The following is a 27,112-nucleotide window of genomic DNA, read 5'->3' as shown; positions in this document are numbered from 1 at the left end:
GATAAACAGTGCTCCACTGGAACTGTCATCATTAGGCTACAATTAAAAATGACCTGGCAGCAAGTTAACATTAAATACAAGAACACTTTGCAGGCTGGTGACTTTAAAGTAGATAACAGTGAACAAATGAGGTGAATAGATGAGGTGTCAGCTGACATGTTGACTGTCTGTATGACTGTAGCAGTTAAATGGCACAGGGGGCCCACCAAGCCAGGATACGACCCCAGCAGAGGAGCTGGTACTCCATTTAAATACAGGGAGGCCAGTGATGGAGGGACAGTAACAGACTCTGTCCCAGCCACAGAAACTGTCCGCTTCATACAAGGTACATACTGCAGTACTACTGCACATGGAACACATCAAATAACTATATTATACTGTCTGACTTTGGATTTCCTTACAGTGTCTGGGAACACAGTTACACTGTTGGAGCCAGCAGAAGATGATCTGGTTAGTACTTTGTATTGAAATCACAGGGTTGGTATGTGCTGTGAAATCTTAATACAAGTTCTCTCAGTACATGTATGTGTATGGCAGGGGAAGGCACATCTGCAGCTGCAGAATGCACTTCTGCAGATGAGGAGACTGTCACTGGACTCCAGCAGGCTTGAGGTGTGTCAGTTTGATGGTAATATCCTGCTTATTTAGTCAATGAAGGATATGAAGTCGGTGATGTGGTGCTAATAGTAAATATATGTGTAACAGGACCGAGATGCTGCACAGTCTCCTAAGCAGCCTGGTAACATTGTGAGTATCGGCTAAAGTAAATCTACATTATGCACAAATCCTGCTGTGCTAATTGACTTTTCATTTCAACTGTCAGAAGACTGTCAGCACCTGGAGAGACAGAGCTGGCATAGCCGGCTGCAGAAAACAATTGAAGGGGGCCATTCCATATTTTCAGGGGGGCAAACTTTTTCCACCTCCATTTTATTTGCTTCAGGCTGAACAATGGCTCTGTGACCACTCCTACAGTGCAGAGAAATAATCTTCCTCTTGCTAAAAAGGGGCAGTTCATCCCAAAATCTAAAAAACAAACAATAGTGTAGTGCTGTGTTCATTTATTCATCTCAAGCATTTATTCAAGAAGACCAGCAACAAGGGTTGTGGCACGCAGATAGCACCATACAGCTTCACTTCTACTGAAACAGAAGCACTGATGTCAACCTGAACACTGAAGTAAACATTCATACTGGGAGAGGTAGCTACAGCAGCTGGGGAGCACAAGGAGCAGAACAAAGCAGTGTTACCCTTCTTTGTGTGAGAGAGGGAGAGACACAAAGGTTTAACCACTGTTAGCAGAGTGGCAGGCGGCGTCGGTGGACTGTGTGGAACCTTCTTCAAACAATGTCCTTCCACTCATTCCTACATTTCCGAGTCAAGTCCTTCTCAAATGCCAACTGGACCAGGTTGGCCTTGCGTTGATGAAGCACGGTTTGGTGATGCTCTGAGAAGACATTTTTAAGAGTGGAAAATGAATTTTCCCAGGATGCAGTGCTTGCTCCCAAAGTCAGTCCATATTTAAATGCTGTCAAGACGGTCGGCGTTGCTTCCAGCGGCCTCTGGAACTGTTTCAAAATCTGTGAGGATGGAGAGATAAGGTTGGAATCAATATCATTACAATCATAATGATTCCCAGATAATGTAATGCAACACCATGTTGAACAATAAGGTACACAAAATGACAGTAGTTTGAACAATCAAATGAATTCTCATCTCATAGAACCAAATCATGTTGGGTGTGATGTGTGATCTGTTTGACTGCTTGATAAAAAAAAAACAAGTATTTCCAGACATTTAGACCGTGCTCAAACCAGCATGACAGCACACTGTCAGAGCTGGAGCAAAAAAATAAAAAGTATGTTTTTCTTCTTCGCCTTTTTCACATGTTGTGCTGCTTTCTGTTAGTCAGTATCACACTGATGATCGCCATGGCTCCGGTGCAGCAACAAAATAAAAAGTACGACTTGAAATTCAAACTTTCTGTCTTAAAATATGCAGAGGAAAGCTCGGGAGAAGCAGCCGCTAGATGTTTCTCTGTTGACCTCGAGAGAGTGAGAGACTGGTGCTTCAGCGTCTGTCTGAGGAGGACAGCAGCAGGGCCAGGCTGCCTGCTGGAGGGAGGAAGAAGAGCCAACGAGGAGCCTGAGATAAACATGCTGGGATGAGTTATCAGCAAACGGGCACGCCACAAAATGATCAGGGCGAAACATAGTACGCCACTTATCTTCTAAATCTTAATATCTTCAGGTGGGGGAGTCATTCACACAATACAGCATCATCATTATCAGCTTAATCAGTCCAAATGAACACACCTGTAGCAGAACGTCCAGTCCAGCGTCGGTCCAACAGGCGCTTGAGTGTCGCTCCTTTGTAGAGAATGGCAACAGCTGGTTTCCTGCAGAACTTGTACAGCATGTTACACACACTGAAGAAGTCCATCACGGCCTTTTCAGCTGCCAGGGCATGGATGACCACCAAATGCAGCTGATGTTGTTAGGAGGCGCTCAGCTGGTTGGATGGAGAACTATGGATATATTCTCTCTCCCTGTTGGGTCTCTGGTTCTGTCCACTTTTAACGTGTAGAATGATTCACCAACTTCTTTCACAATGTGCTCTCTTACTAAAGCACTCATCACATCTGTTAAGTTATTTTGAATGTCATGACTTGTGTGTGTTGCATTGTGAGGAATAGTTTTTGCTATCTTTGCTAATTCAGCATCTTTCCTTAGTGCAAACTCAAATAGAGACAGAAATGGCCCACATCCATCCTCATTCATAGCACCGTATGTGTCATGGTCGCCTCTAAAGCGCAGCTGGTTCACAGCAAGGAGCTCCAGAACATCAATAACTGCAGACAGATGATATCTGTTGCGCTGCAGTTGATCAGCGTGAATTAGTGTTGAGATTTCCTTACTTGTGTGAATCCGTCTTTCCTTGTCCCTCCACATGGCCTCACCTGTCAGGTGCTCTTTGGATGCAGCATGCCTGTTTAGTCCCTTTGCACTGAAAGTTTGATCACTGTGTCTGGCTCCCTGAAACATTCTGCATGGGTAGCAGTATGCAGCATCTCATACTTGCCAACACTGGGTTGTGGAAAATAGGGAGATTTTTTTCATCAGTGTATCGGCCCAGGTAAAAAGGTTCCCTCACCAGGTGTGTGTGTTAACTGTCATCATTTGTTGCCTTGTATTTTAAACCACACATGGCCAGAATTCTTAGAACAGTCAATGTTTCCTCTAAGTTCTTTTATAGCAGCTGTGCTCTTGAGTCGGTAACCTAGCAACACTAGGGGGGTCCAGTGGCGTATCCAGGACATTCTTACTGGGGTGGCCAAGATGGGACACACAGCTAGTGTGGGGTGGCCACGGCATAGTGAAGTTTAATGCCACGTACGCAGCCGACCGCGGTTGAGATTTAAAGAACAGATTGTCTCTGTTTAAGTGTGGGGTTTGCTGTGTATCAGCAAATAAATAACATTCACTTCGGGCAAAATTGAACCATCCTCTTTAAATTAAATCATGTATGAGAGTACACAACAGCTTCAGGTAACTGTTCATGAATGACACATCTGGACATAACAGAACTTGACATACCGTGCTGTATTTATGTATAATGTACATTTTATCTATGTTCTTCTGTCTTTTAACTGTTTTAACTATTGTTCTTGTGCAGTGATGTTTCAGACAGTTGTAATTGTTTGACTGGAGTGACAAACAACTTGAATGTGAGCCTACATGCTAAATTCAAACTATCCAAGCACCGACCATCCTGTGCAGGGGGAGCTGACTGCTCTTCATCACTGCTGCTGTACCGAGGCTGCTGACCAGACCGGGCCTTTCACTGCTGCTGTACTGAAGCTGCTGACTGGACCGGGCCTTTCACTGCTGCTGTACCGAGGCTGCTGACCGGACCGGGCCTTTCACTGCTGCTGTACCGAGGCTGCTGACCGGACCGGGCCTTTCACTGCTGCTGTACCGAGGCTGCTGACCGGACCGGGCCTTTCACTGCTGCTGTACCGAGGCTGCTGACCGGACCGGGCCTTTCACTGCTGCTGTACCAAAGCTGCTGACCGGACCGGGCCTTTCACTGCTGCTGTACCGAGGCTGCTGACCGGACCGGGCCTTTCACTGCTGCTGTACCGAGGCTGCTGACCAGACCGGGCCTTTCACTGCTGCTGTACCGAAGCTGCTGACCGGACCGGGCCTTTCACTGCTGCTGTACCGAGGCTGCTGACCAGACCGGGCCTTTCACTGCTGCTGTACCGAGGCTGCTGACCGGACCGGGCCTTTCACTGCTGCTGTACCGAGGCTGCTGACTGGACCGGGCCTTTCACTGCTGCTGTACCGAGGCTGCTGACTGGACCGGGCCTTTCACTGCTGCTGTACCGAGGCTGCTGACTGGACCGGGCCTTTCACTGCTGCTGTACTGAAGCTGCTGACTGGACCGGGCCTTTCACTGCTGCTGTACCGAGGCTGCTGACCGGACCGGGCCTTTCACTGCTGCTGTACCGAGGCTGCTGACCAGACCGGGCCTTTCACTGCTGCTGTACCGAGGCTGCTGACCAGACCGGGCCTTTCACTGCTGCTGTACCGAGGCTGCTGGAATACTAGTGTTCATGGGGCTCTGGAACTCGTTCAATAACAGCTTTGACTCCATTAAAATGCCAAAAAGAATGAAGTTGTCAACAATGTGCCCAATCATATCTGTTTATAGTATCTACAAATGTTTATTTTTACATGACTACCGACATCTTCGATCACTTTTAATAACACAATTAACACATATTGCATCTCAAGCATTTGTGGCATTTGGATACAATTTGCTCTGCCTCTGCCTATTTAATTGAAGCTTATCTGGCGAAGTTTCAGGAGCAGGACCACACCTCAACAGCGCCAACTTCTGATATTCCTATCAATAACCACCTGACCCTCTCCTCGTCCTCGCTCTCGTATTCTGCGCCCCTCCCCCACCCCATTTCTCTCTCCCTGTTTCTTCTTTTCTTTCCTCTCCTTCGTAGGACCATGAGGGGGTCCGTCGCTGCCCGAGTGTGGCGACGGATTCTCTACAGAGCTTCCCCACAACGCACTCAAAGAGCTCGAAGAACCAAGATTTTCAACGTTTTGTTTTCTCTTTCTTTCATGATAAATCGTTTAAGCTGTCTCGTTGAAGGTGTGGTCCTTGCTAGTGAAACGTCTAAATATGTGAACTGTGAAGATGATCCAAACAAAAAGTGCTTTATTATCTCTAAGAGCAAAAAGTCTTTAAACAGCCCTTAAATCACAGAGCAAATAAATAAATCCCAGCTTGTTCTTGTGTTATAGACTACTTGAATCTAGACTGTCTCACTATATTTCAGACACTGGTTGGTCAAAAATATACATTAGATCCACAAGAGTCCACAAATCTCGCTGTGTCTTCTCTCACACATACTACAAAGGAGAGACATATTCCTTGATAGCAGTTAACAAATAAAGCACGTAGCTATGAACTCAAGGACTAAAACTGACATCTATAGCAACCAACCAATCAATCTTTATTCATCATAGTGTCAAATCACAACAGAAGTTATGTCATGACAAAGGGGTGGGACGAGACTAAAGGCCCCGACACACCGGCCCAACCGTTGGACGTCTGAAGCGTTTGGAGAGACTCGGACGAGGTCGGGAACATTTCTGTTCGGTGTGTACAGCTGCGTCGGAAGCTTTCGGAGCTGCGTGGACGTTGTCTGCTCAGATTCAGCACGCGAAGTCTGAGGAGGAGGGCCGTCGGACGTCTGAGCCGTTGGATCCTCTGATTGGCGGTGTGCCAGCTGAATGGCCGTTCTGATTGGCGGTGTGCTGGCGAATCAGCGTGGTGTGTGGGAGGGACGGAATGCTGTGTGCGCTTTGTTTTTCTATGCACTCCGTTCCGTCATTCCCAGTTTGTATGTTTTGCAGTATTGGCACGAGACAGCTGTTATTGTGTCCGTTTAGGACGAATTAATTTGTGTAAGTTTGGTAATGCCTCGCTGCATGTTTAGTATGCAGCTGTTTTTATTGGAAATAGTTAAGTTTCGTTTTGATCGAAGGTAAAGAGTTGCGTGCACAAGCCTCTCGTTTACAACTCACAACACAAGCGCCACCCGCTTATTGCATCTCGCGCAAGTGCAGAACGTACACGCTACTGTGGAGTAGGCAGCACGTCGAAGCGGTGTGTTCAATGCAACTTTTCTGCTGAACGGGTCAGACAAGAGACAACAGAGTGGTCGGAGAGTGGTCGGATAAGGCAGCTGGACGTCTGGGCGGTGTGTGGGGACCTTAACGTAAAGAACCCAAAACCAGACTCGGGGTGGGAACTACCTCTACCAGTTAGGTGGAGGAGGGAGAAAGAGCCAGAGAGACAAAGAGACAGAAACAGGCAGATAAAGACAAACAGGGACAATAATAACAACATATCCTGACAGATAATCTAAATAGAAACATATTACAGACAGTAGCAGTATTAGAGCTGGAACTCATTTGTATTAACGGTGACTCAGTCATTATGAAACCATACATAGAGAATTTACAAAAAAAAATATCTATAGCTGTGTGAAAAAGTCTAAGAATTACAGGTCTGAATAGATTCTCATGTACGTGTATGTGCACAAGTATGTATTGCCCTACTTCCTCGTCCGCAGCCAGCCAGCTCCACTTTCACCAAATTCATGACCTGCAAGAAACAGCAAACAGAACTTGTACTCAGTATCATAACTGTTCATTCAACTGAAAAGATATGCAGGTGTTGGAAAATTAAAATCATCAACCTCAAAATCCTCAACAAGGAAATAATCATAATCAAACTTTTATTCCAATCTGAGACAAAACAAGTTGCATAATAAACTCACAAAGTCAAGACGAAGGTCTCAGATATGATGGACGACTCAGCACCATAGAAGAACTTCTAGCAGGTCAGGAAGTCTCTAATCATCACACAGAATGATTTCAGAAATCATAAAAACTAAACCTTATTATTTCCTACAGGTTTACTTGTATTTTGTGCTAAAATTCAAAGTATCTCAGCTTGATTCTGCATCTCTATTTACAGCTCATTAGTCCACGTGAATGTTTACTGTTGCTATGGCAACACAAATCCACTGATGTTAGCATCTGTTAGCTAGCTTAGCTAAATCATCCCAGGGTTTCCCCTACATGTAATTGACTGTGGCGGCAAAATTAAAGCCGCCACACCTTAAAAATTCCGTGTTTCCCATACATTGATGAATATTTCTGCCTTTCCAGCGCATACCGACGTTTCAGTCAGTCTCTTTTTTTGCATTACCTTTAATGACTTCAGAACTACTAATTCAGGGCTGTATTAGTTAAAATAATGATAATAATCTAAAGCTGTTTTCGGACCTGCAGCAGCGCTTCACGCCCTCGGAGGCTCCTCCACACACACACACACACACACACACGGTGACAGATGGTCGGTCTGTGTGTCGCTCCGAAGCAGCCATGAATAGTTACAAAATGACAAAAATGTTGTCTATGACTGACTGTACGGTGAGTTGAAGAGTATCAGAAACATCTAGTTTGTTATTGTATACTCACCAAAAATCCAATTTCATGTAAAACCGTTGGCATAAATAAATCCAGTGTTAGAGAAAGATAATATTTTACCGTCATCTTCCACTGCAGTTTTTGACGTGAATAGCATGTTGGATATTTAGCTTGATAATTAGTTAGATGATTAAAATGGTCACTAAGATCAGAGTCCTGCACGGGTCACCGCATCCGACCCGTTTTACGACAGTAGCACGAATTACATTCAATTATTACTATTATTATTTATTACAGACCAATTATATGCGGCGATGCTGGTGACACACTGCTGAACCTCTGTAGCCAATTGGCTGGCCCGATTGGAGGGAATTTAGAGATGGAAAAAAAGCAACAAAAAAAAAGCAAAAAAAACTAAAAAAAACCTAGCGGACCAGACCGGCCCACATTGGATCAACGGCCCACCGGGATGATGCCCGGTGGGCCGGATGGCCAGTCCACGCCTGGCTCTACTGAACACACACATCTGCAAATAACACCCTCAAATATCATGCAAATATCAATAATGATAAAAAAAAGTTAAATGTTTAACTTGGTTTGCAGGCTGCTAAGCTCTTTTAGCTGCTACTTATCAGTCAATCAATCAATACCTTTATTTGTCCCCAGTGGGGCAATTTGTTTCACAGTAATAGGAGCACACACAAATACAAAAACAAAAAAACAACAAATACACATGACATAATAGATAACATTATGCACAAATCTAATAAATAATGTATATAAAACACTGAAATCAGTTCTGTTAAAGAAAATTACTCAAGTGAAAAGGATATTCTGTCCTAATGGGTAAACTACCTTTTCCTCCTGGCGTTTAAAAGAGAGACAGCAGGAGGAACAAAGGAGTGTTTGTACCTGTTCGTTTTAGCAAGTGGAAATAGACAGATTTCAGTGTTTTTATCCAGCAGTTGACGTCCTCCTGTTTCACTAACGACTGGACCGGACCGGACTGGACCGGACCAGCAGCAGCAGATGCAGCGTGCTCATCTCTCATGGCTCACCTATCAGACCTGCATGACCAAACGTCTGCTGACCAGAAATCAGCTCTCACAGCCTCAGTACGACCATTACTGTGTTAGTTAAAAATGTCAAACTGGCCTTAATTCAGCTGATCAGCTGTCATCATTGATGGCAGCATTTCTCTTGTTTCTTGTGTTGACGAACTTGACAACTACCTATCAGATCTGGGGTGGCCAATAAGTTTTCAGGGGCCTGGGGTGGCCCAGGCCAGTTTAGTCTCAAAGTATTAAAATCCTTCAACATTTCACAATAAAAGCAAAAACAGATGTTCTGTATCAGAGTTTGTTTCTTCTCCTCTCCATCCATCATGTGGCGACCCCTCACATTTATCTGGTGACTCTCTGGAGGGGCCCGACCCCAAGGCTGGAGTGTTAACTTGTGTCCTCTTCCTGTAAAACTAAATAGGCAAGTTCAACATGAGCATTTACAGTAAGACAACATTTAGGCTTTTCATCTACTCTTGATAAACAAGTTGGACCTTTAATGTGCCACTGTGTGACCTTTTTGAAGTGAAGCAATTACAAAATATCCAAATTTGAAGTTGTTATTGTGACAAAGCTGTTACATTCTGTTATTCTGTTATAAAAATATATATATATACATAAAATCAGATAAATACACCCTCTGCAAAAGACACAGTTGACACGGGTCTTGATCCCCGGTCGTCTGCATGCAACACAGCAGCAGTTCCACTGCTCTATTCCCTCAGCCCAAATGTTTTGGTTGACTACTAGTTTGAACATCTCAGATTGAATAATTTCTGAAGGAGATTAATATGAGAAAAAGGCCAGCAAAGTTCCCATAGCATCAGGTAAGAAAACTGATCGCAGTTGTTGTTGATTGTAATCAAACATTAATGGAATTTAAATTTCCTCCACTTCTTCGCAGACGAAGAAGGCAAACACCGCAAGCTCAGCCAGGTCACGTCATGTCTACGGGAAGAGAGAGTGTCCGACTTCATAGCAGCGTTTGTAGCCCCGCCCCTGCTGTCGCCAGCAGATCTCGCTGATGCAGTCAGGCAGCAGGAGGTCAACTTGAACGCGCCTAATGTCACGTGTGCTTCCGTCAGCTGATCCAACCAGTGTCAACCAATCACATTGTGTCATCCACCCGTCAATCATTCTGAGCGAGCGGCACAGAGTGAAGACTTCCTGTCAGAGAGACGCAGCCGAGTGAACAACTGGAGTGTATCTATGAGAAAGAGGAACCTGGACGACCACAAAGCTGCTATCTGCCATTAAAACCAGTTGACACATTTCACCACAAGGACAAACACGTCACTGTCAGCTCGAGCAGAGAGTCGAGAGAAACCTCACAGCTTCAGGTCAGTTTACAGGACTCAAGAGGAAGCTGTCGTTTATGTTCAGCATAAAAAACTACAACATGAATAATCTTCAGATTAAAGGTCAGTCTGAGATGCAGAAAATGCACCGAGGATCTAAAACCATGAACATTGTTCTGTTGTTGGACTTAAAGGAAGTCTTTGTTCTGGTCATCAGTTCTGATGTGCAGTGTTACATAAACAGGGTGTGTCAACACACAGCTGAAGGGAACACACTGAATGATACTGAAGGATAAAGTCTGTTTAATGTGCAGCTCAACATTTTAGATACAGCAGGTCCAAAAGTCTCAGACCACATTGAAAACCTTGAATACTGTCACATAAACCTGGAAACAGTCACAAAGTTTGAGGATCCAGAAAGTAAATCAAAGCGTCAGAAGTCAAAGAGGATCGTTCTCAGCATCGGATCAGGACTGAAGGTCTCTAAAGAAACACTTTACAGAAAGTGGATCAGCTGGACACCATCAGAACATCAACACATCAAGCTGAGTTCACTGAGAGACAGAACAGCAACTTCATCACAGAGACAGAACCGACTCAATGAACAACACAAGAGTCCAATCAGCAGTCGACCCGTCAAACTAGAAGGTGAGCAGCTCCACAGGAAGAGTTCTGGTGGGAACACCACAGAGACGAGCCAATCAGAGGAGGAGGAGGGCGGGTCTCACAAGAAGAAGCAGCAGGAACCACAAGAACAGAACCTAGAAGGTGAGCAGCTCCACAGGAAGAGTTCTGGTGGGAACACCACAGAGACGAGCCAATCAGAGGAGGAGGGCGGGTCTCACAAGAAGAAGCAGCAGGATCCACAAGAACAGAACCTAGAAGGTGAGCAGCTCCACAGGAAGAGTTCTGGCTCCTACGAAGGAAACGTGACTGAAGAAGAAGGAGAACACGTTGGATCAACTCAGAGGTGATGCTCTGTGGTGACAGCAGCCATGACATCATCGTACTCATCAGCCAATCCCAGCTCAGCCTGGGTGGGCGGAGCCATCTCCATGGAGACAGGCAGGTAGTTTCCTGCAGGCGGAGAGAGTGAGATCTGAGGGTGCTGGAGAATGTTGATACTTTTAAGAGCAACCTTAAGACCTTCCTTTTTAGGCTAGCTTTTAGCTGAATTTGATTCATTTATTGAGTCTTATTAAACCTGGTTTTATTCAATTTATCTATTCACTCACCACTTATCTATTTACCTTAATTATTGTGTTTTGTCTTGTTTTACTGTATTCACGATTTACTTATTTATATTATTGATTTCACAGCAGTTTTCGACTTTTAACCTCCTTTAGTATTTTATCAGTCTTAGTTTTAGTGTTTTTATTATTTTATTATTTCATCTTATTTTACTGCCTCTAGTGTCTCCTCAGTGAAATACATCAGTGATAGCGTTTCCTCAGTTACGCAATACCTGTTGTTAATGCCTTGTTTTATTTATTACCCTTTATTCATTTATCATGAACATACATACTGTGTTTAAGTAGCTAGTAGTAGTAGATGCGTGTGTGTGTGTGTGTGTGTGTGTGTAGGTGGGAGTATGTGTGTGTGTATGTATGTGGGAGGTGTTGAAATTGTTACTGTTTTAATTCTGTAAAGCACTTTGTGCTACATTACGATGTATGAAAAGTGCTCTATAAATAAAGTGTGATTGATTGATTGATCATTTATCAACAGCTGATTGATTGATTAAGCGTTTGCTTGCTTGCTTGCTTGATTGATTGATTGATTGATTGATTGATTGATTGATTGATTGGGGCATAACCCCAAACTGCTGCTCACTATTCTCACTGGCTAAATGACTACCTGCTGTTAGCATGTAGCTCAGTTAGCCATGGAGCTAAGTAGATCTATTAGCTGATGGATTATTTTCACATGTTACTGTGAACTGAGGATTGATTTGGACTGAACCAGAGGAGACTGTGGAGACAAACCAGAACTGTTCTGGTGACTCTGACTCAGTTTGAATGAAGTGTGTTTGACGATGAGTTAACTACACACAATTTATGTTGTCGTCTTTTTTGTGTCTGAATGTGTCTGAATGTGTCTGAATGTGTCTGACCTTTAGGTTTCCTGTTGGTGAGCCGTCTCACCTCTAGAACCAGAAGAACCAGTGGAACCAGAGAGAAAATGAAGAAAGCAATAACTAGACCAATTGACCAAACAGGGACAGGAGGATGACAAGGAGCTGAAGGAGAGGATGGTTGGGAAGAGGAGGTTGGAGGAGAAGATGGTTGGGAAGAGGAGGTTGGAGGAGAAGATGGTTGGGAAGAGGAGGTTGGAGGAGAAGTTGTCGCAGCAGGTTTCTCTAAAATGAACAACAGATTCTCATCAACAACACAGAAATCAGATGAATTCATTCAGTCATTTCACTGTAGAGAGAAACCAGATCAAACTAAGAAAGTGAACTTGCTCCTGTCTGGTCTGTTCCTCTTGTTCTATGTCAGCCTGAGACCCACAAACTTTATATAGAGGAGAATAAATCACATGATGGTTCAATATTATACTTTAACAAGATGTTGAGGTTTTCCAGCTGTGGTATTAAAGACAAAACTAATTTAAAACATAAAGACATGTAAAGTTTTATCTGCTACGTATGAAACATAGAAATGTTAAACATTGGATGCCAACACTGACTCTGGAGACAGGCTGTCTCTGTCTCTGCTGACATTTTTATTGTAGACTTAAGTTGAACCTGCTGACCTGTGACAGAGATCCAGCTGGGTGGAGACTCTCCATCACTGATGGTGTTACACTTGTAGAGTCCTTCATCAGACCTGGAAACATGGTGGATGGTCATGTGACCTGTAGGCTCAGTCCTGATGAAGGAGCCATCTTTATAGAAAGCAGCTGAGAGGTTGGAGGTCTTTGTTGTACAGGTGAGAGTGACATCATCTCCCTCCATCACAGGGAGGACAGGACTCTGCAGGATCACTGCTCCACCTCAACACACAGACAAACTACAGCATTTCATCCACCTACACAGCTTCATCAGCACCGACTGCACAGCCTCATCTTACCAGTGACAGTGATGTTGATGCTGCTACTGGCTGCTCCGCCTGTGGACTCACACCAGTAAACTCCACTGTCCCATGTGAAGATGGCATCAATCTTACAGAGGGAACGAGATCCACACTTTGTCCTGGTTCCTTTAGTCGTGTTCCTCGTCACCGTCCATCCATCAGAGCTGTCGTCCTCCTCACACCTCAGAGAGACAGACTCTCCTACAAACAGCTGAGATCTGTGAGGACTGATCTTCAGAGAGGCTGGAGGACGAGACAGAGAGATGTGGTTACAGATGATAATGGTCAGTTTGGACAGAAGTGTCTCTTCTTCCTCTTCCAGTCTCTGTAGACCTTGTTGACCTGCACTGATCTCCTCTGTGTTTCAGGCTCTGAGTCTCCTCATGTTTTAAATGGAACTCTCAGAGTTGGTGTCAAACACACAGCAGATGTGACTTCATGTGTCTCACATGTCAATATTGTTTCTGCACTTTCTCTGTCAGCTGCTGCATGGTGCTGCATGGTGTGCAGTCCTGCTTTCACAATGACATTTTTATAGCAGCACATTTCTCTTTAGCGTCCAGTCTGTGGACATCCAGACAGTCTTCACTCTTTTATTGTATGTGCAAACTATTTCCCTCCATAAACAGCGTCCTGAACACTAACTGTTCTATCAGGGACTAAATAACTCTTCATCAGTCACACAGGAAGTGTTCTCACCTTGGTGTGTGCAGCCGCTCAGCAGTGACGTCACAACTAAAGACAAAAGACACTCCGGTTGGTTTGAGAGGAAACACAGAGGAGGACAGTCGTATCAAAGAAACATCATCAGCTCATGTTGTTTTTAAAGCAACAGTGTGAAAAGTGACGTCACAACTAAAGACAAAAGACACTCCGGTTGGTTTGAGGTTTGACAGATAAAAACGGTGAGACGAACAGGAACACAGATGAAGTGTGTTTTACTCACCGAGCAGCCACAGCAGACATGATTCCTCCATGTTGAGTCCTGGTCATCTGAGCTCAGCAGCATGTAGCAGTCAGACCAAGTCGACCCTCCTCCTTCCTCTTTGCTGTCCGTCACTGTTTCTGTCACACATTTAGCAGGAAGTCACTTTTTAGTGGAGAAAAACAAGGTCAGACAGAACTGATGGTCTGTTAAATATATGTTATACATTAAATATATATAGTTTATATACACTGAAATCACTTTGTGCCTCTGCAATCAGCTCATAATCATCGTGTATCTGTCAGATATGATTTATGTTATTAACAGCATCAGACAGTCTGATGGAGTCAGAACCTCTCTCTGCTGGGCGGGTCCGTGTCTCTGACTACATCATGTGATGTACCGGTTCCCCTCAGTCAGCAGCCAATAGGACTCCACAGCTCCAGGTCCATATGCAGTACATGGACTGCATTTCTACAGTGTTTTTACAGTCTACTGACATCTCTTTAGCCTTTTCATCTCTAGTCTCCCTGCAGTGATCAATAAAGTCTAATAACAGAATCAGTTCAGGGTTATTTACAGTTTTACAGAGTAGATTGTACTTACAGAGCAGCAGAGATGTCCGTCCCATCGTTCCGGACCTGTTGGTGGAATGAAATCAGTCACATCACTTCAACTCTCCTCCTTCCTCTTTGTTTGTTTCACTGGTGACTGAAGGTTTTTATCTCACCAGTTAAAAATAAATGGGTGGGCTGGTTTTTCTTGAGCACAGAGAGTCCGAGGAGGGATGGAGCCCAGCACAAAGCAGGAAATGACTGTGTGCTTCAGATGCAGTGTGGTTTGTCTCAGAGTGTTTGAAGTGGAGACAGATTCATCTGAAACAAGGACATCTTCTCCACAGTGGACTTTCACTCTGTAGCAGTGTGAGGACAGTTTCCTCTCTTTTCAGTAGTTCAGATGAAACTTTCCTGGGTGCAACCTGTTTTCCTCTTGTTGTGTTTTGTTGTTGCAGTGCCACAAAAGTCCTGCAGGGGTCAGTAAAGTTTGAGGCCTGTTAGAAGTTCAATTTAAAGTATGAAGAGTTTTGCACAGAGGACAATGAGATAAGGAGAAAACATGAATGGCTACAACTCTGTTCCAGGTACAGATGAATGTGTTGATTCAGAATCAGCAGGCGTCACTCCTGAGAAGCTGCCAGCTTTAGTGTTTTCATACAGTCCAGCATTACAAACCACAATGTGCCTCAAGAGGCTTTACTATCTACACAGCATACAGTGTGTGCTGTCCTCAGTGTGGACATTGTGTCTCCATACTATAGGAGGTCAAATGTGTGTTGTACAGATGTTAACATCTGGATAAGGATAGTGATGATTGTTCTATCAGCATTCTCATTCTTCTCATGGTCTCTGCAACCTAGATACTCAAAGCTGCTGTAGATGTGTCTGCAGAACAGATGTCTCATGAACAGAGCCAAGGCTAAGCTAAGCTAACTGTTTGTGTAAACCTCATAAGGAGGCCTTCGATCTATCTATGTTTCAGTGACTTGTGTTTCTGGATACAAAACTAATCTTATTATTTAACAAAATGGTCTCTGTAGGAATATTTTCTGTCAGACTCTGAGAATAACAACCTCAGCCTGTCAGAGACAAAAACACTTCTAGTGGACTGAAGTTTGACAGTCGGAGTTGCCCATAAGGATCACGCTGCAGTTGTGTCATGGCTGCCAGCTGAGGAGATCAACTGGACAGATCCAAAACATTCATGAAGTATAAATCATTTGCATATCAAACATGTAAATATAGTTCCAGGTTAAAAAGATCCAGAATTCCCCTTAAACTTCACAGAAGCTCAGACAAGTAAACGCTCCTTACAGAGAAAACACTCTGTACTGTATTCACTAACAAATCATTGAATAAACACCAGAAAGACATTCTGTTGTTTGTGAATTCTTTATTAGACAAACTGTCGACACAACACAGGTGTCACGAATAGGACGCTCACTGATCTGACAACAGACACACAGAGTCCCTGAAACCTCTGCTGGAAAGACAGGATAGAAGAAGAGTTCAGAGGTCTGAGGACGGGATCGAATCATCGTAGTCGGCCATGTGTCAGGTCATACTTCTCTTATGTCTAAATGTATTATTTAATTTTTTACCATATCAAGAGCAAAGACATGTTTTTTCTCCTGTGTGAATCATGATGTGTGTGATAAGATTTTGCTGTCAGCTGAATCTTTAACAACATTCACGTCAACTTTGTGATGTCTATCCTTTGTGAATCCTGATGTGTGTGATAACATATTGCTGTCGGGTAAATCTTTTACCACATTCACCACAACTGAACGGTTTCTCTCCTGTGTGAATCTTTGTGTGTGTGATAAGATGTTGCTTTTGGATGAAGCTTTTACCACATTCACCACAACTGAACGGTTTCTCTCCTGTGTGAATCTTTGTGTGTGTGATAAGATTTTGCTGAACGCTGAATCTTTTACCAAATTCACAACAACTAAATGGTTTCTCTCCTGTGTGAATCTTTCTGTGTTTGTTAAGATGTTGCTGTTGGCTGAATCTTTTACCACATTCACGACAACTAAATGGTTTCTCTCCTGTGTGAATCCTTGTGTGTGAGATAAGACAACGTTTTTGGGTAAATCTTTTACCACATTCATGACAACAAAATGGTTTCTCTCCAGTGTGAATCTTTGTGTGTCTGGTGAGATTGCTCTTATAGTTGAATCTTTTACCACATTCACAACAACTAAATGGGTTCTCTCCTGTGTGAATCTTTCTGTGTTTGTTAAGATGTTGCTGTTGGCTGAATCTTTTACTACATTCACGACAACTAAATGGTTTCTCTCCTGTGTGAATCCTTGTGTGTGAGATAAGACAATGTTTTTGGGTAAATCTTTTACCACATTCACCACAACTAAATGGTTCCTCTTCTTTCTGAATCCTCTTACAAATCTTCAGTTTTGAGATTTTGCAAGATCTTTCACCACAGTCAGAGGAAGTAAACTGTTCCTTGCCAGCACCCTATCCTACACCACTTACAGGGAATTCAATGTTTTTCTGAAAGTTTAAACTTGAATGAAGTTCTTTGGTCTCACTCCAAACATCATCATTAACTTCAGCGTTGGGATCAGAAGAGTTTTCAGCCTGAGGTTCAGGAGAGTCTTCAGTCTCAGGTTCAGGAGAGTCTATAGCTTGAGGTTCAGGAAAGTCTCCTGTCCTGTCTTCAGTCCCTGATTGTAAATGTCTATCTGGAACTGAGTTCCTGGCTGGTTCTGGTCCACCACAGTCCTGTCTGTCAGCTTCTGTTTCCATCTGTTCAGTTTGTCTTTGATGAAGCTGCGAGGACTGAAGTTTCTCTTCATCATCATCTTCATGCTTCACGGGAACAAGAGTGAATGTGAACTCAGTGATATCAGCTTCCTCCCGATTAGTCCACAGTTCCTCCTGTTCATCTTTAATGTGTGGGGGCTCTGGGTCCTGCTGGTCCAGACTGGAGCTCCACTCCTGCTGCACGAGAGAAACCTTTTTCTGACCAAACAACAGGTGCTGGACATCTGCAGGACACAGGAGACAAAAAGACAAATGTTAGTCAGACAGAAAAAAGTTCAAATCAGGATGATATTCAGCCAAATACTGGAGCGGACAGGTAACCCCACATTGTTCCACTGAACATCATGAGAAATGCCAAATCTTGATGAATTAAAACAGTGTGTAAGTGTAATATTGTGTTGGAAATTCAATTTTGAAAATTCTACATTTGTCTTGGTTAAAAAATTAAAAATAAAATCAACAAAAATACAATCACAAGTTAACTGTTGATTTAAAGTTCTTATTTGTGGTTTTCTGCACCTACATTTTGATGCTTCATGCTCCTTGATAACCTCCAATTTAAAATTTCTTGCACCCACAATAAAGATTTTATGCTGTATACAGACAAAACGCGAAGAAAATATTCATTCTGCATTACTGGCGCTTGTTCAATGGCAGGGTTGTTAACTCTTAATCGTGTCTACTCGCACAACGTGACTAGAACTGTGAACGTGTGGCACCCAGCCAGAGTCTGCAGCTTCCAGCGCTACCTGATGCTAACAGGTGAACAGTTCTCAGCTGTGTAGCATCTGTCCATCTGTCTCCACTGAGTGGCAGCTTCTTAACAGGTGTGTTAAACACAATAAATCTGTCTTGCTACATTAATGTGAACCCAAAACAAAGAGATTCCTCTGTGATTTGACCACAATGAACAAACCAGAAGGACACCGAAATAACAGCATCATAATGTCGCCTTGTAAAAAGTCTGAATTCATGCTACCTGAGGCTGGAAATTAGCCTCCAGGAGGGACAGTAGAGACTGTTGAGCCCTGATTTTCACTGAGACTTGGCTGAACTCAACCGTCCCGGACACCATTTACATGGAGGGGCTAACATCATTCTGGGCGGTCAGGAGCTGCACTCTAAGGGGTAAAACTTGGGCTGGTGGAGTGAATATACATAAATAACTACTGGTACAAATACCACAACAGTCTCTACTCACTGCTTTCCTACATTAAATCCCTGACTGTTATATGTTGCCCTCTCTACATACCCAGGGAATGTACTGTGATGTCATCATGGCAGTATACATTTCCCCAGTGAAGACACTGAGGAGGTCTTGAACACTCAGTACTGCTCCATCAGTGAGCTACAGTCCACACATCCCGTTGGAGAGGTCTCTGTTGCTGCAGACTTCAACCAGGCCAACATGAAGAAGGTTCTCCCTGGTTATCACCAACATGAGGACTCTGTGACTCGGGGAGTTTACACACTACACCATCAGTACACTAACACCAAGGGGGCTTTTAAAGCAGTCCGCCGCCCCACCTGGGCTCCTCTGACTGGGCATAAGTGTGTTGTAGGACTGCTTTGAATGTTCTGTCTGCTTTATGTTTAAAGTTACAGCCACTGGCCAGCAAACAGTCAATGTGGAGCAGAATGCAGAAGCTGTAACTGGATACAAACACAAATGCATAGAAGATGTCTGTGTCATAAAACCAGAAACCCTGGCTGACCAATGAGGTGCGAGCAATGCTCAGAATACAGCTTTCAAATCTGATGACACGGCAGTACTGAGGTCAGCAAGACTCAACCTGAACTGAGCGATCAGGAATGCAAAGCAGGCCGACAGTCAAAGATCCAGAGTCACTTCTATGACTCTAAGGAAACCAGACGATTTCTGCAGGGTATAAATCACATGACTACAGGCCCACTCCCCCCACTGTGACAGCAACACGGACTTCCTAAATGACCTCAATAACTACTTTGGACAGTTTGATGCACTGATCGTTACCTCCTGCTACAAGAAGCCACCATCATCCCGGTACCGAAAAACTCACTGTCACTTAAAAGCTACTGTCCTGTAGAACCCGAGCTGGTGAAAGACCACATAGTCTCAGTGCCGCCTCCATCACTCCACCTGCTCCACATCTTCAGGCTGAATGAAACAACGGCAAGTAAAATACAGTTGCAACACCACAAATGTGTTCAAGCACATGAAACATCATAGGGAAAAAAACGTAACTAAAGAAACGGAGAGGAGAGAAACCCCCAACCCCTGACCCCAACAGACCCAGAATCTCTGACCCGATAGACCCAGACCCGACCCAGACCCAGAGGCATGACAGGACCTTAGATGTTTTTCAGTCCAGCAGAGAATATCCAGGTAGATAATAGTGATGGAAATAATATTTTAGTCATCTTCAGCATTAGTTAATATCAATTTTCAAAGTGCAACTGGTCATTTGTTACGTTAGCCAACTCAAAAAGTATAAATAATGCTGAAAAATTTATATAAAACATTTATCCCACTGAAATATGTTATCATGTAAAAGAAAAACAGGAGAATCAACATTAAGCAAGTTTAGAGGTAAGTCGGAGGTGTGGAACCATTTTAAACAAATCATGGGCAGTGACAACATGTGTCGCCTGTGTTGAGTGCATTAAGTGCGGCACTTGTTGCATTATTCGTTAAGATAATTCTAAACATATTTCTGTGGTTCAAACAACATGGAATTGTAGTTGAGAACATCATTTATAACAGCCCACGTATTAAAAAATAAATCGGGCTCGGGCTCATAATTACAGTTAATGGGCCGGGCCGGGCTTGGACACAACGTGCACAGGCTCGGGTCGGGTCAGGCTTGATTTTTTGGGCCCGATCTAAGCTCTAGCTGGGACACCAGAATAATTAAACTTTCGCTCATTTTATCAGATAAATCGTTTGCATTGTATGATGTTACTTCCCGTCTACAAAGCAAGCGATTTCATTGGTCAAGCATGTAGTTTCGCAGACGGAATTCCGCAGACGACAAAGTGGTTCCGGATTTTTTTTTTGCCGCACGAAAGTTCCGCCCCGGTGTGCAAGCTCCCATTAAAACCCATGAAATCATTATTTATAAATTTCCGTGTGAATAATCCGCAAGGAAATTCGCACTTGGTGTGAAACGGCTTTTAGAATAACAACAGATTTTGTTTTTATTCGTTAACGCTCGATAACGTGCAGCGCGAGCCTCTGACGGGTTACTATGGCAACTCCACTGGGACAAACCTTGCAGCTGCGCGTTAACCGAACCTCCTTTGTTTTCATTCTAACGTGTAAACATGTCGTTATTTTAACACAAAGAAAGGAATATCTTCATGTAAAACGTTTACCGAATGAACAAGAAGGCTCGAATAGTTCAGAAAGTGATGTAGACAGAGTTTCACAGAGTTTATAAAGTGTCTCTTAACTCAACAACTCACTAAATTGAGACATTTTTCAAGGGAGTCTGGGGACTTTCTCCAAGAGCAGCAGCACTCACCTGTCTGGATAGAAGAGTCAGTGTTGACCAGAGTTTTACAGTCTGCAGAGCCTTAATGTTGTGATGTGTGGATTTAATGTGTCTGTTGGAACATTTCACATGTTCTACATCCATGTTGTTGGATGTGTAGTTGAAAATATAAGTGTAACTATTATTAATAATAGTTTTTCTCCAGCACATCCTCTTCCTGTCGTCCTCACAGCTCTCAGCTGTTTGAAGGACAGTTTGTCTCGTACAGTAAAACAACGCTGTACAGCCCCAGTTCACCACTTTAGTGACTGGAAATGTGAAAAGGATTTAAAGACTAGAGTAGTACACAATACAACCAGGAAGTGATGCTACACTGTTGTTATCTAAAGTTTCCTGAGGACAGTTGTGCTGTGAGAAGCAGCGCTGATCACGTCTCTGAGACTCACCCAGCAGCATCTGGACAGATGTGTCCTCCATGCTGCTGCTGAAACGAGAGCAACATCAGTTTACCAGCCAGTGAAAGTGTCCTTCCTGTCTGTGGACGACCCGCTGCCTCTGTGGTTTTCTCTAATGCAGCTTCCAGGAAACAGACTGTTTGAAAGAGAAGAGGAGGGACCAGACCAGAGTTCTGGAGAGCCCGAGGAGGAGTTGATCTGTTCTGTTCATGTGTAGTCAGTCAAAGGGACCCGGGCCTTCTGTTCCACGCCACCTCACACATTCCAGTCCACCACCTCCAGTCTGTTAGTCGCCTCCAGAACCACCCACAAAGGTGTCTTCAGACATAAAGTCCTCAGGATGACTTCATCCTTCTGCGACTTGTACAGGTGTCTTATGATGGATCTGTGTTACGATGTGACGACTCCATGCTCAGGTTCTGGTTACATCTGGGTTGAAATCATCCACCTTCAACTAGAACATGTGCAGTTCATCTGTTCTGGGTTCTCTGATTTATTCATTTTTGAAAGGACTTATATTTGTTTCAAACGTTTTAAATGGATTTGAGATGAGAACACATTGGATCAGATCAGGAGGGACGTATCAGTCCCCATGAAACAGCTAATATTGAGCTGGTTGCTTTTGTTACATGTTTCCTGTAAAACATCAGCCAACAGCACCATTTGTTCGTCACAGCCCAACCTGTAACCGCAGAGTCTCCCCCGCTTGACTCTCCATGAACTGGCAGCTCCCGGTGATGGACCCAGTCGGACCAGGGCAGAAACACACCGCCTGCTACAGAAGAGAGAGGAGGTTCATGACGGGGGTTCATCAACACTGTGCAGCGTCTGATGGAGTCTCATCAGTGGAAACCAGTCAGACCTGCCTCCTGATCAACACAGCATCCACCCTGTGGATCATCTGGGGGAAGCAGTCAGTCATGAACCTCCTCTCTGATGTGTTCCTTCATTTTCTGGAGGAGTTTCTTCATCACAATCAGACGACGTAGATGTGTTGGGTTTAATGTCTCTCCATGATCTCCCACAGACTGTAATCCAGCTGTCAGTCCCACAGGAAACACTCAGTAACATCACCCTCCATCTTTTTTAGGTTTCCTGTCTGTTCTCTGTCTGTGTGAGATGCATGTTGGGTAAATGATCATGTCAGTGCAGTCAGACAGCCAGCAGGTGGCAGCACAGCAGCGTCACAGTGTTTCACTGCTGATGATGTTCAGTCTGAACTTTGACCCACAGAGAAACACAGACATGAAGATTTAACCAGCTGAACAGAAGAGCTGCAGAGTCACAGCCGCTTCCAGGAAACATCCAACACTGACTGAAACTATTCAGAAACCACCTTCTCACTCTTCATGTGTCCACAGGCTCGCCTCTCTTTGTTTGCAGGCTTCTGATTGGCTGTGGTGGTCTGACAGTAGAGGTTTATATCCACACCTCTGACTCATGTGGGTGTGGACGAGGCCTGAGAAACACGACTACATACAGTCAGAAGTCCTGAGTTCATACTTTAAATGTGAACAGCTGCTTCACTGCCTCTGTGAGCCCCTTTATCTCCAGATAAAACCTGTCAGGACACATCCAGGTGCTGCTGGGAAACTCTCAGAGCTGATCTACACTCCAGAAAACACCTTTACAACTCAAACACACCTCTGTTAACACACACCACCTCGTTGTTCCACACAGTGACGTCTTCAGTGTTCGGCTCCACTAGTTACATGGAGACATTCAGTCTCAGCACAGGAAGCAGTTTATAATGTATAGTTGTGATGTTCAGAACACAGAAGAGGACGGTCGATCTGTTCAACACCATGATGACGACCAGGTGAAGCAAACACAAGTCCCATGATGCACCTCTTCACTCTGTAGTCTCACTGTGGGATCATAAAGGAGCATTTTGTCTCATATTCATTAAAAACTCTCTGACAGTTTGAAACAATCAGCTGGTGAACATGTGACACATAAACCAGGTTCAGGTAAATTACACCTGGATCAACAGTTCACGTACAATTTATCATAAAATATCATAACAGAGACAAAGACATGTTGTTAATATAAGATCTACTTTATTGATTATCCGTCAGTAACACTGACGAGACGTGACAGTAAATATATACAAGAACACATTTCAACAAATTGTTAAAGTACATCAGATAAAGCAGCGAGCAGATTATATGACATTGGACAAACAAAATAAAAAGGACGTGACATCAGATTGACACTGAACCTGGACAAGTTCTGAGGATGATAACTGATGTTTCTCATCAGCAGCAAGGTGTTCAGATTTCTTCTTCATGAGTCTTTTATATACCAGGGTTAAAAAAATGACCCACAAAACAAGAATCACTGCAAAAACAGCTGCTATCAGAGCCAATCGAGAACGACTAGGCAGGTTCCTTCTGTCCTCGCTTCCTCCCTCCTTGTGTCCTCCCTCCTTGTTTCCTCCCTCCTTGTTTCCTCCCTCCTTGTGTCCTCCCTCCTTGTTTCCTCCCTCCTTGTTTCCTCCCTCCTCGTTTCCTCCCTCCTTGTTTCCTCCTTCCTCGGTGTGTCCAGCTGTGAGACCTGCAGAGCAGAAAGAGGTGTCAGCAGGTAGCATTTCCTCTTCAGTGTCACATCAGACATCATCTCCTGCTCTCTGATCACATGACTCAGACTTCATGGGTTGAGTTCTCTGCCTGACTCAGTCTGACACAGGAACTCTGGTTGTGTCAGTTTTTCCACTCCGCTCTGATTCTGTGGTTCAGCTGCAGGTTCCTGGTAAACACACCGACCTCTTCAGCCTCTCTCGGGCTTCTGCGTCTTGTCTCGGGATCACTCGTCCTCTGGAGTGGAGCGTTGCTGTCACAGTGTCTCTGGGCTCGGTGCCCTGCCGCTGCTCCTCCACCAGGCCTGTCTGCTCTACTGAACGAGCCCAGAGACGATGCAGCTGAGACAGTCACAGGTCGGTTTGTTTACCAGGGAAACTACTGCTCACCATCCACAACATGGTCTCAACATACACTTGTTGAGATTTAGATCAAACAGAGTCAGGCGTACACACAGCTTTATACATCTGAAGACCAGTTTTAGTTTAGAGACACACTGAACACTACAACTCACCTGTAACTGTCAGGCTGATGCTCCTGATGGAAACAGGCGGCGCTCCGTCTCTCCGTCCTATTACACACTCGTATGTTCCAGAGTCGTTGATGGTGACGTTCTTCAGGTTCACAGTAAAGACTCCATCTTGATACGTATGATCCACTCGACCACGAACAGACAGATGCTGGTCGGATTCATATGAGTGGTTATTTCTGAGGACGATGACATCACCCACTGACTGATGTTTCCACGCCATCACTGTGATGTCACCATCTGAGTGAACCGGACACTGAAGAGTGACGTCATCTCCAGGCTTCTTCTGTGTGTCTGAACAAAACCAGAGATAACAGACGGAGTTAGAACAGTTCAGACATCATCCAGAACATTCCTGACACAGAAGAACCGACTTCCTGCTCAGACTGAGACGTGATCCATACATCACAAGATGAACTAAACCTGTGATATACAGACTACACTGATCACGCAGTGATTCCACTGAATGTGTTGGTCGTCACTGAGACGTCTGTGTGATCATGGAGACGACAGTGATCACAGCGAGACATCGAGACAAATCATGAACGTCATTACAACCTGTGATTTAGAACGACAGCAGCTGAAATGAGGTTACAACATCAAATATGTGTCATCAGTTTTATAATGTGTTCATTTGTAGGCTGACAGAGACGATACTGATCAGTTTAGTTTAATGTTTCATGTGAAACGTCTTAAATATGGAACTACACAGACTGTGAGCAGCAACAAGAAGCTGGAGGACCTGGTGATGGAACGTTTATGTGTTACTGTGGAATCAGAACATTTAGACGACACTAAACGTGTCAGCTTCACCAACATTACACTGCTGGACATGTTCTTGCTGGTTGCCTCTCTCCCTCACATCTCATTCACCTTCCTATAGTTGTTTTCTGACTATAACTATATATAAACTATGAGAAACTGACCTGACTGATGTTAACAAGCCCACTAAACTACTGAGGTATAAACAGTCTTATTAAATCTTAAAGAAGACTTGTTCACCGTCCATCTGACATTATTTTAATTCATCATTTCTCTTCTCTGCTTGGTTCAAACTGACAGTCATGAAGAACAGGAGGGTGTAATCTGAGCTGCAGGTCTCTGTGGCGACTCGTTCCTGATGGCTGCTCCCTTCTTTCAGTTCCACCAACCAGCTTTCACCATAATCTCTGTGAGTCGATCTGAGCCAATCGTTTCTGTCCACCTGTCATGTTAGAGACCCTCCTCCATCTTTAGTTCACCTAAAGCCGCTCCCCACGTCTCCTCGCCCAGGTGTTCACATTCCTACACTCTGCTGTCACACTACCTTCATCTGCGCTAACTCAAGTCTCTCCTTGTTAAAACCTCCATGTTAGTGAGACGTAGAGACTTTAATGTGAGCGTGGATCCGTCAGCATCACTGGATGTGTGCTGTCTTTACTTCACATCTCACATTCAGACCAGACGTCACCAGATGAACAGGACCGGCTCTGAGCTGATTCATGTACATGATGTGTCATTGTACGCTCGAACTGACTGAATACACTGAAAACACACTGAGCTTAAAGGACAACACTTCTGTCTGATTTCAACCTACAAATGAACAAACTTCATTAAGATAATCACACCATCATGTGTTCTGTGACACGTTAACGTTGTAACCTCAGTGTAGATGTTTAGAGTGAAAATCATGTTTCTACTAAAAAATCTACAAAGAAGAATAAAAATAATGATGAGAGTGAAACGTGTAATTAAATGATCCACATGGTGATCAGTGTTGGTCTGTAGAGACACAACCTGCTGCTGACACATGAGACTAACTATCAAACATTAAAATTGAAAAAAAAACATTAAATAAAGAAGACATCTTACCTTCACATGCAGAGAGGACGGCAGCACTAAGCACCAGGAAGATCAAACCCAACATTGTTCCCATTGTTGAGTCGCTCCAGCTGAAGCTTTCCCCTCAGACCTGCCTGAAGCGCCATCTTAAACTCTGGGTTTTCGGCTTCGATAAAACCTCGATTCGGCACGCAATACTGTCTGACAGAGAATCTCCCAAAGACTCATCTGAAGACTCCCCTCACCTCTCTGTGCTGACAGTGTAGCTGTAGCCCTGCCCTCTTTGCCAGGCCCTCTCCGTGCTGACAGTGTAGCTGTAGCCCGTCTGATACTCAAGAGTCCATCATGTGCAGTGAGGTGATTCTTCAGGAGATTCTCTGTCAGTCGGTATAGGAGTCGAAGTGGTATACAAGAAGAAGTGGGGTACAAAAAAAAGTAATGTATAAGAAGAAGTGGTGCACAAGAAGAAGTGGTGTACAAGACAAAGTGGGATACAAGAAGAAGTGGTGTACAAGAAGTAGTGGTAGACAAGAAAAAGTGGGGTAAAAGAAGAAGTGGTATACAAGAAGAAGTCATGTACAACAAGAAGTGATGCACAAGAAAAAGTGGGGTACAAGAAAAAGTGGGGTATAGGAAGAAGTCATGTACAAGAAGAAGTGGTGTACAAGAAAAAGTGGGATACAAGAAGAAGTGGTGTACACGAAAAAGTGGGGTACAAGAAGAAGTGGTGTACAAGAAAAAGTGGGGTACAAGAAGAAGTGGTGTACAAGAAGAAGTCATGTACAACAAGAAGTCATGCACAAGAAAAAGTGGGGTACAAGAAGACATGGTGTACAAGAAGAAGTGGGAAATGCTTCATAGTGAGCGACTCATCAGTTCTTCCTGGCGAGGGCCTGGCAGAGAGGGCAGGGCTACAGCTACACTGTCAGCACAGAGAGGTGGAGTGAGTCTTCAGGTGAGACCTGAAGACTCACCCCACCTCTCTGTGCTGACAGTGTAGCTGTAGCCCTGCCCTCTTTGCCAGGCCCTC

The 27,112-nt window shown here is 44.1% G+C and overlaps 2 protein-coding genes across 5 annotated transcripts in view; both read right to left on the bottom strand.

Annotated features, from left to right (window-relative positions):
- Positions 1–10,712: 10,712 nt before the first annotated feature.
- The window catches only part of LOC115590029 (Fc receptor-like protein 5), a 34,371-nt gene continuing 17,971 nt past the window's right edge, over positions 10,713–27,112 (bottom strand). The window contains exons 1-8 of one of the 4 annotated variants that reach the window (XM_030431274.1): positions 14,488–14,517; positions 13,903–14,021; positions 13,656–13,691; positions 12,954–13,199; positions 12,637–12,876; positions 12,178–12,241; positions 11,996–12,147; positions 10,713–10,959 (exon numbers count right to left, since the gene is read on the bottom strand). In XM_030431274.1, coding sequence (XP_030287134.1) covers positions 10,847–10,959; positions 11,996–12,147; positions 12,178–12,241; positions 12,637–12,876; positions 12,954–13,199; positions 13,656–13,691; positions 13,903–13,933 — 882 coding nt within the window. In that variant the 5' untranslated portion in view covers positions 13,934–14,021; positions 14,488–14,517 and the 3' untranslated portion in view covers positions 10,713–10,846. Of the gene's footprint in view, positions 10,960–11,995; positions 12,242–12,636; positions 12,877–12,953; positions 13,200–13,655; positions 13,692–13,902; positions 14,022–14,487; positions 14,518–27,112 lie in introns of those variants that run through there. The other 3 variants (XM_030431272.1, XM_030431273.1, XM_030431275.1) reach the window with 3 other exon arrangements.
- On the bottom strand, positions 15,815–26,279 carry LOC115590335 (zinc finger protein OZF-like). Its single transcript, XM_030431681.1, has 5 exons — positions 26,113–26,279; positions 24,247–24,555; positions 23,495–23,709; positions 21,836–21,928; positions 15,815–16,916 (listed from the first exon to the last, which is right to left on the bottom strand). The coding sequence occupies exons 1-5, from the start codon at positions 26,174–26,176 to the stop codon at positions 16,149–16,151; spliced, it is 1,449 nt and encodes a 482-aa protein (XP_030287541.1). The 5' UTR covers positions 26,177–26,279; the 3' UTR covers positions 15,815–16,148.

The sequence above is a fragment of the Sparus aurata genome, chromosome 10, assembly GCF_900880675.1.
Source record: "Sparus aurata chromosome 10, fSpaAur1.1, whole genome shotgun sequence".
Lineage (NCBI taxonomy): Eukaryota > Metazoa > Chordata > Actinopteri > Spariformes > Sparidae > Sparus > Sparus aurata.
The sequence above is the reverse complement of the archived record's forward strand: the minus strand, read 5'-3'. Positions and strand labels throughout refer to the sequence as shown.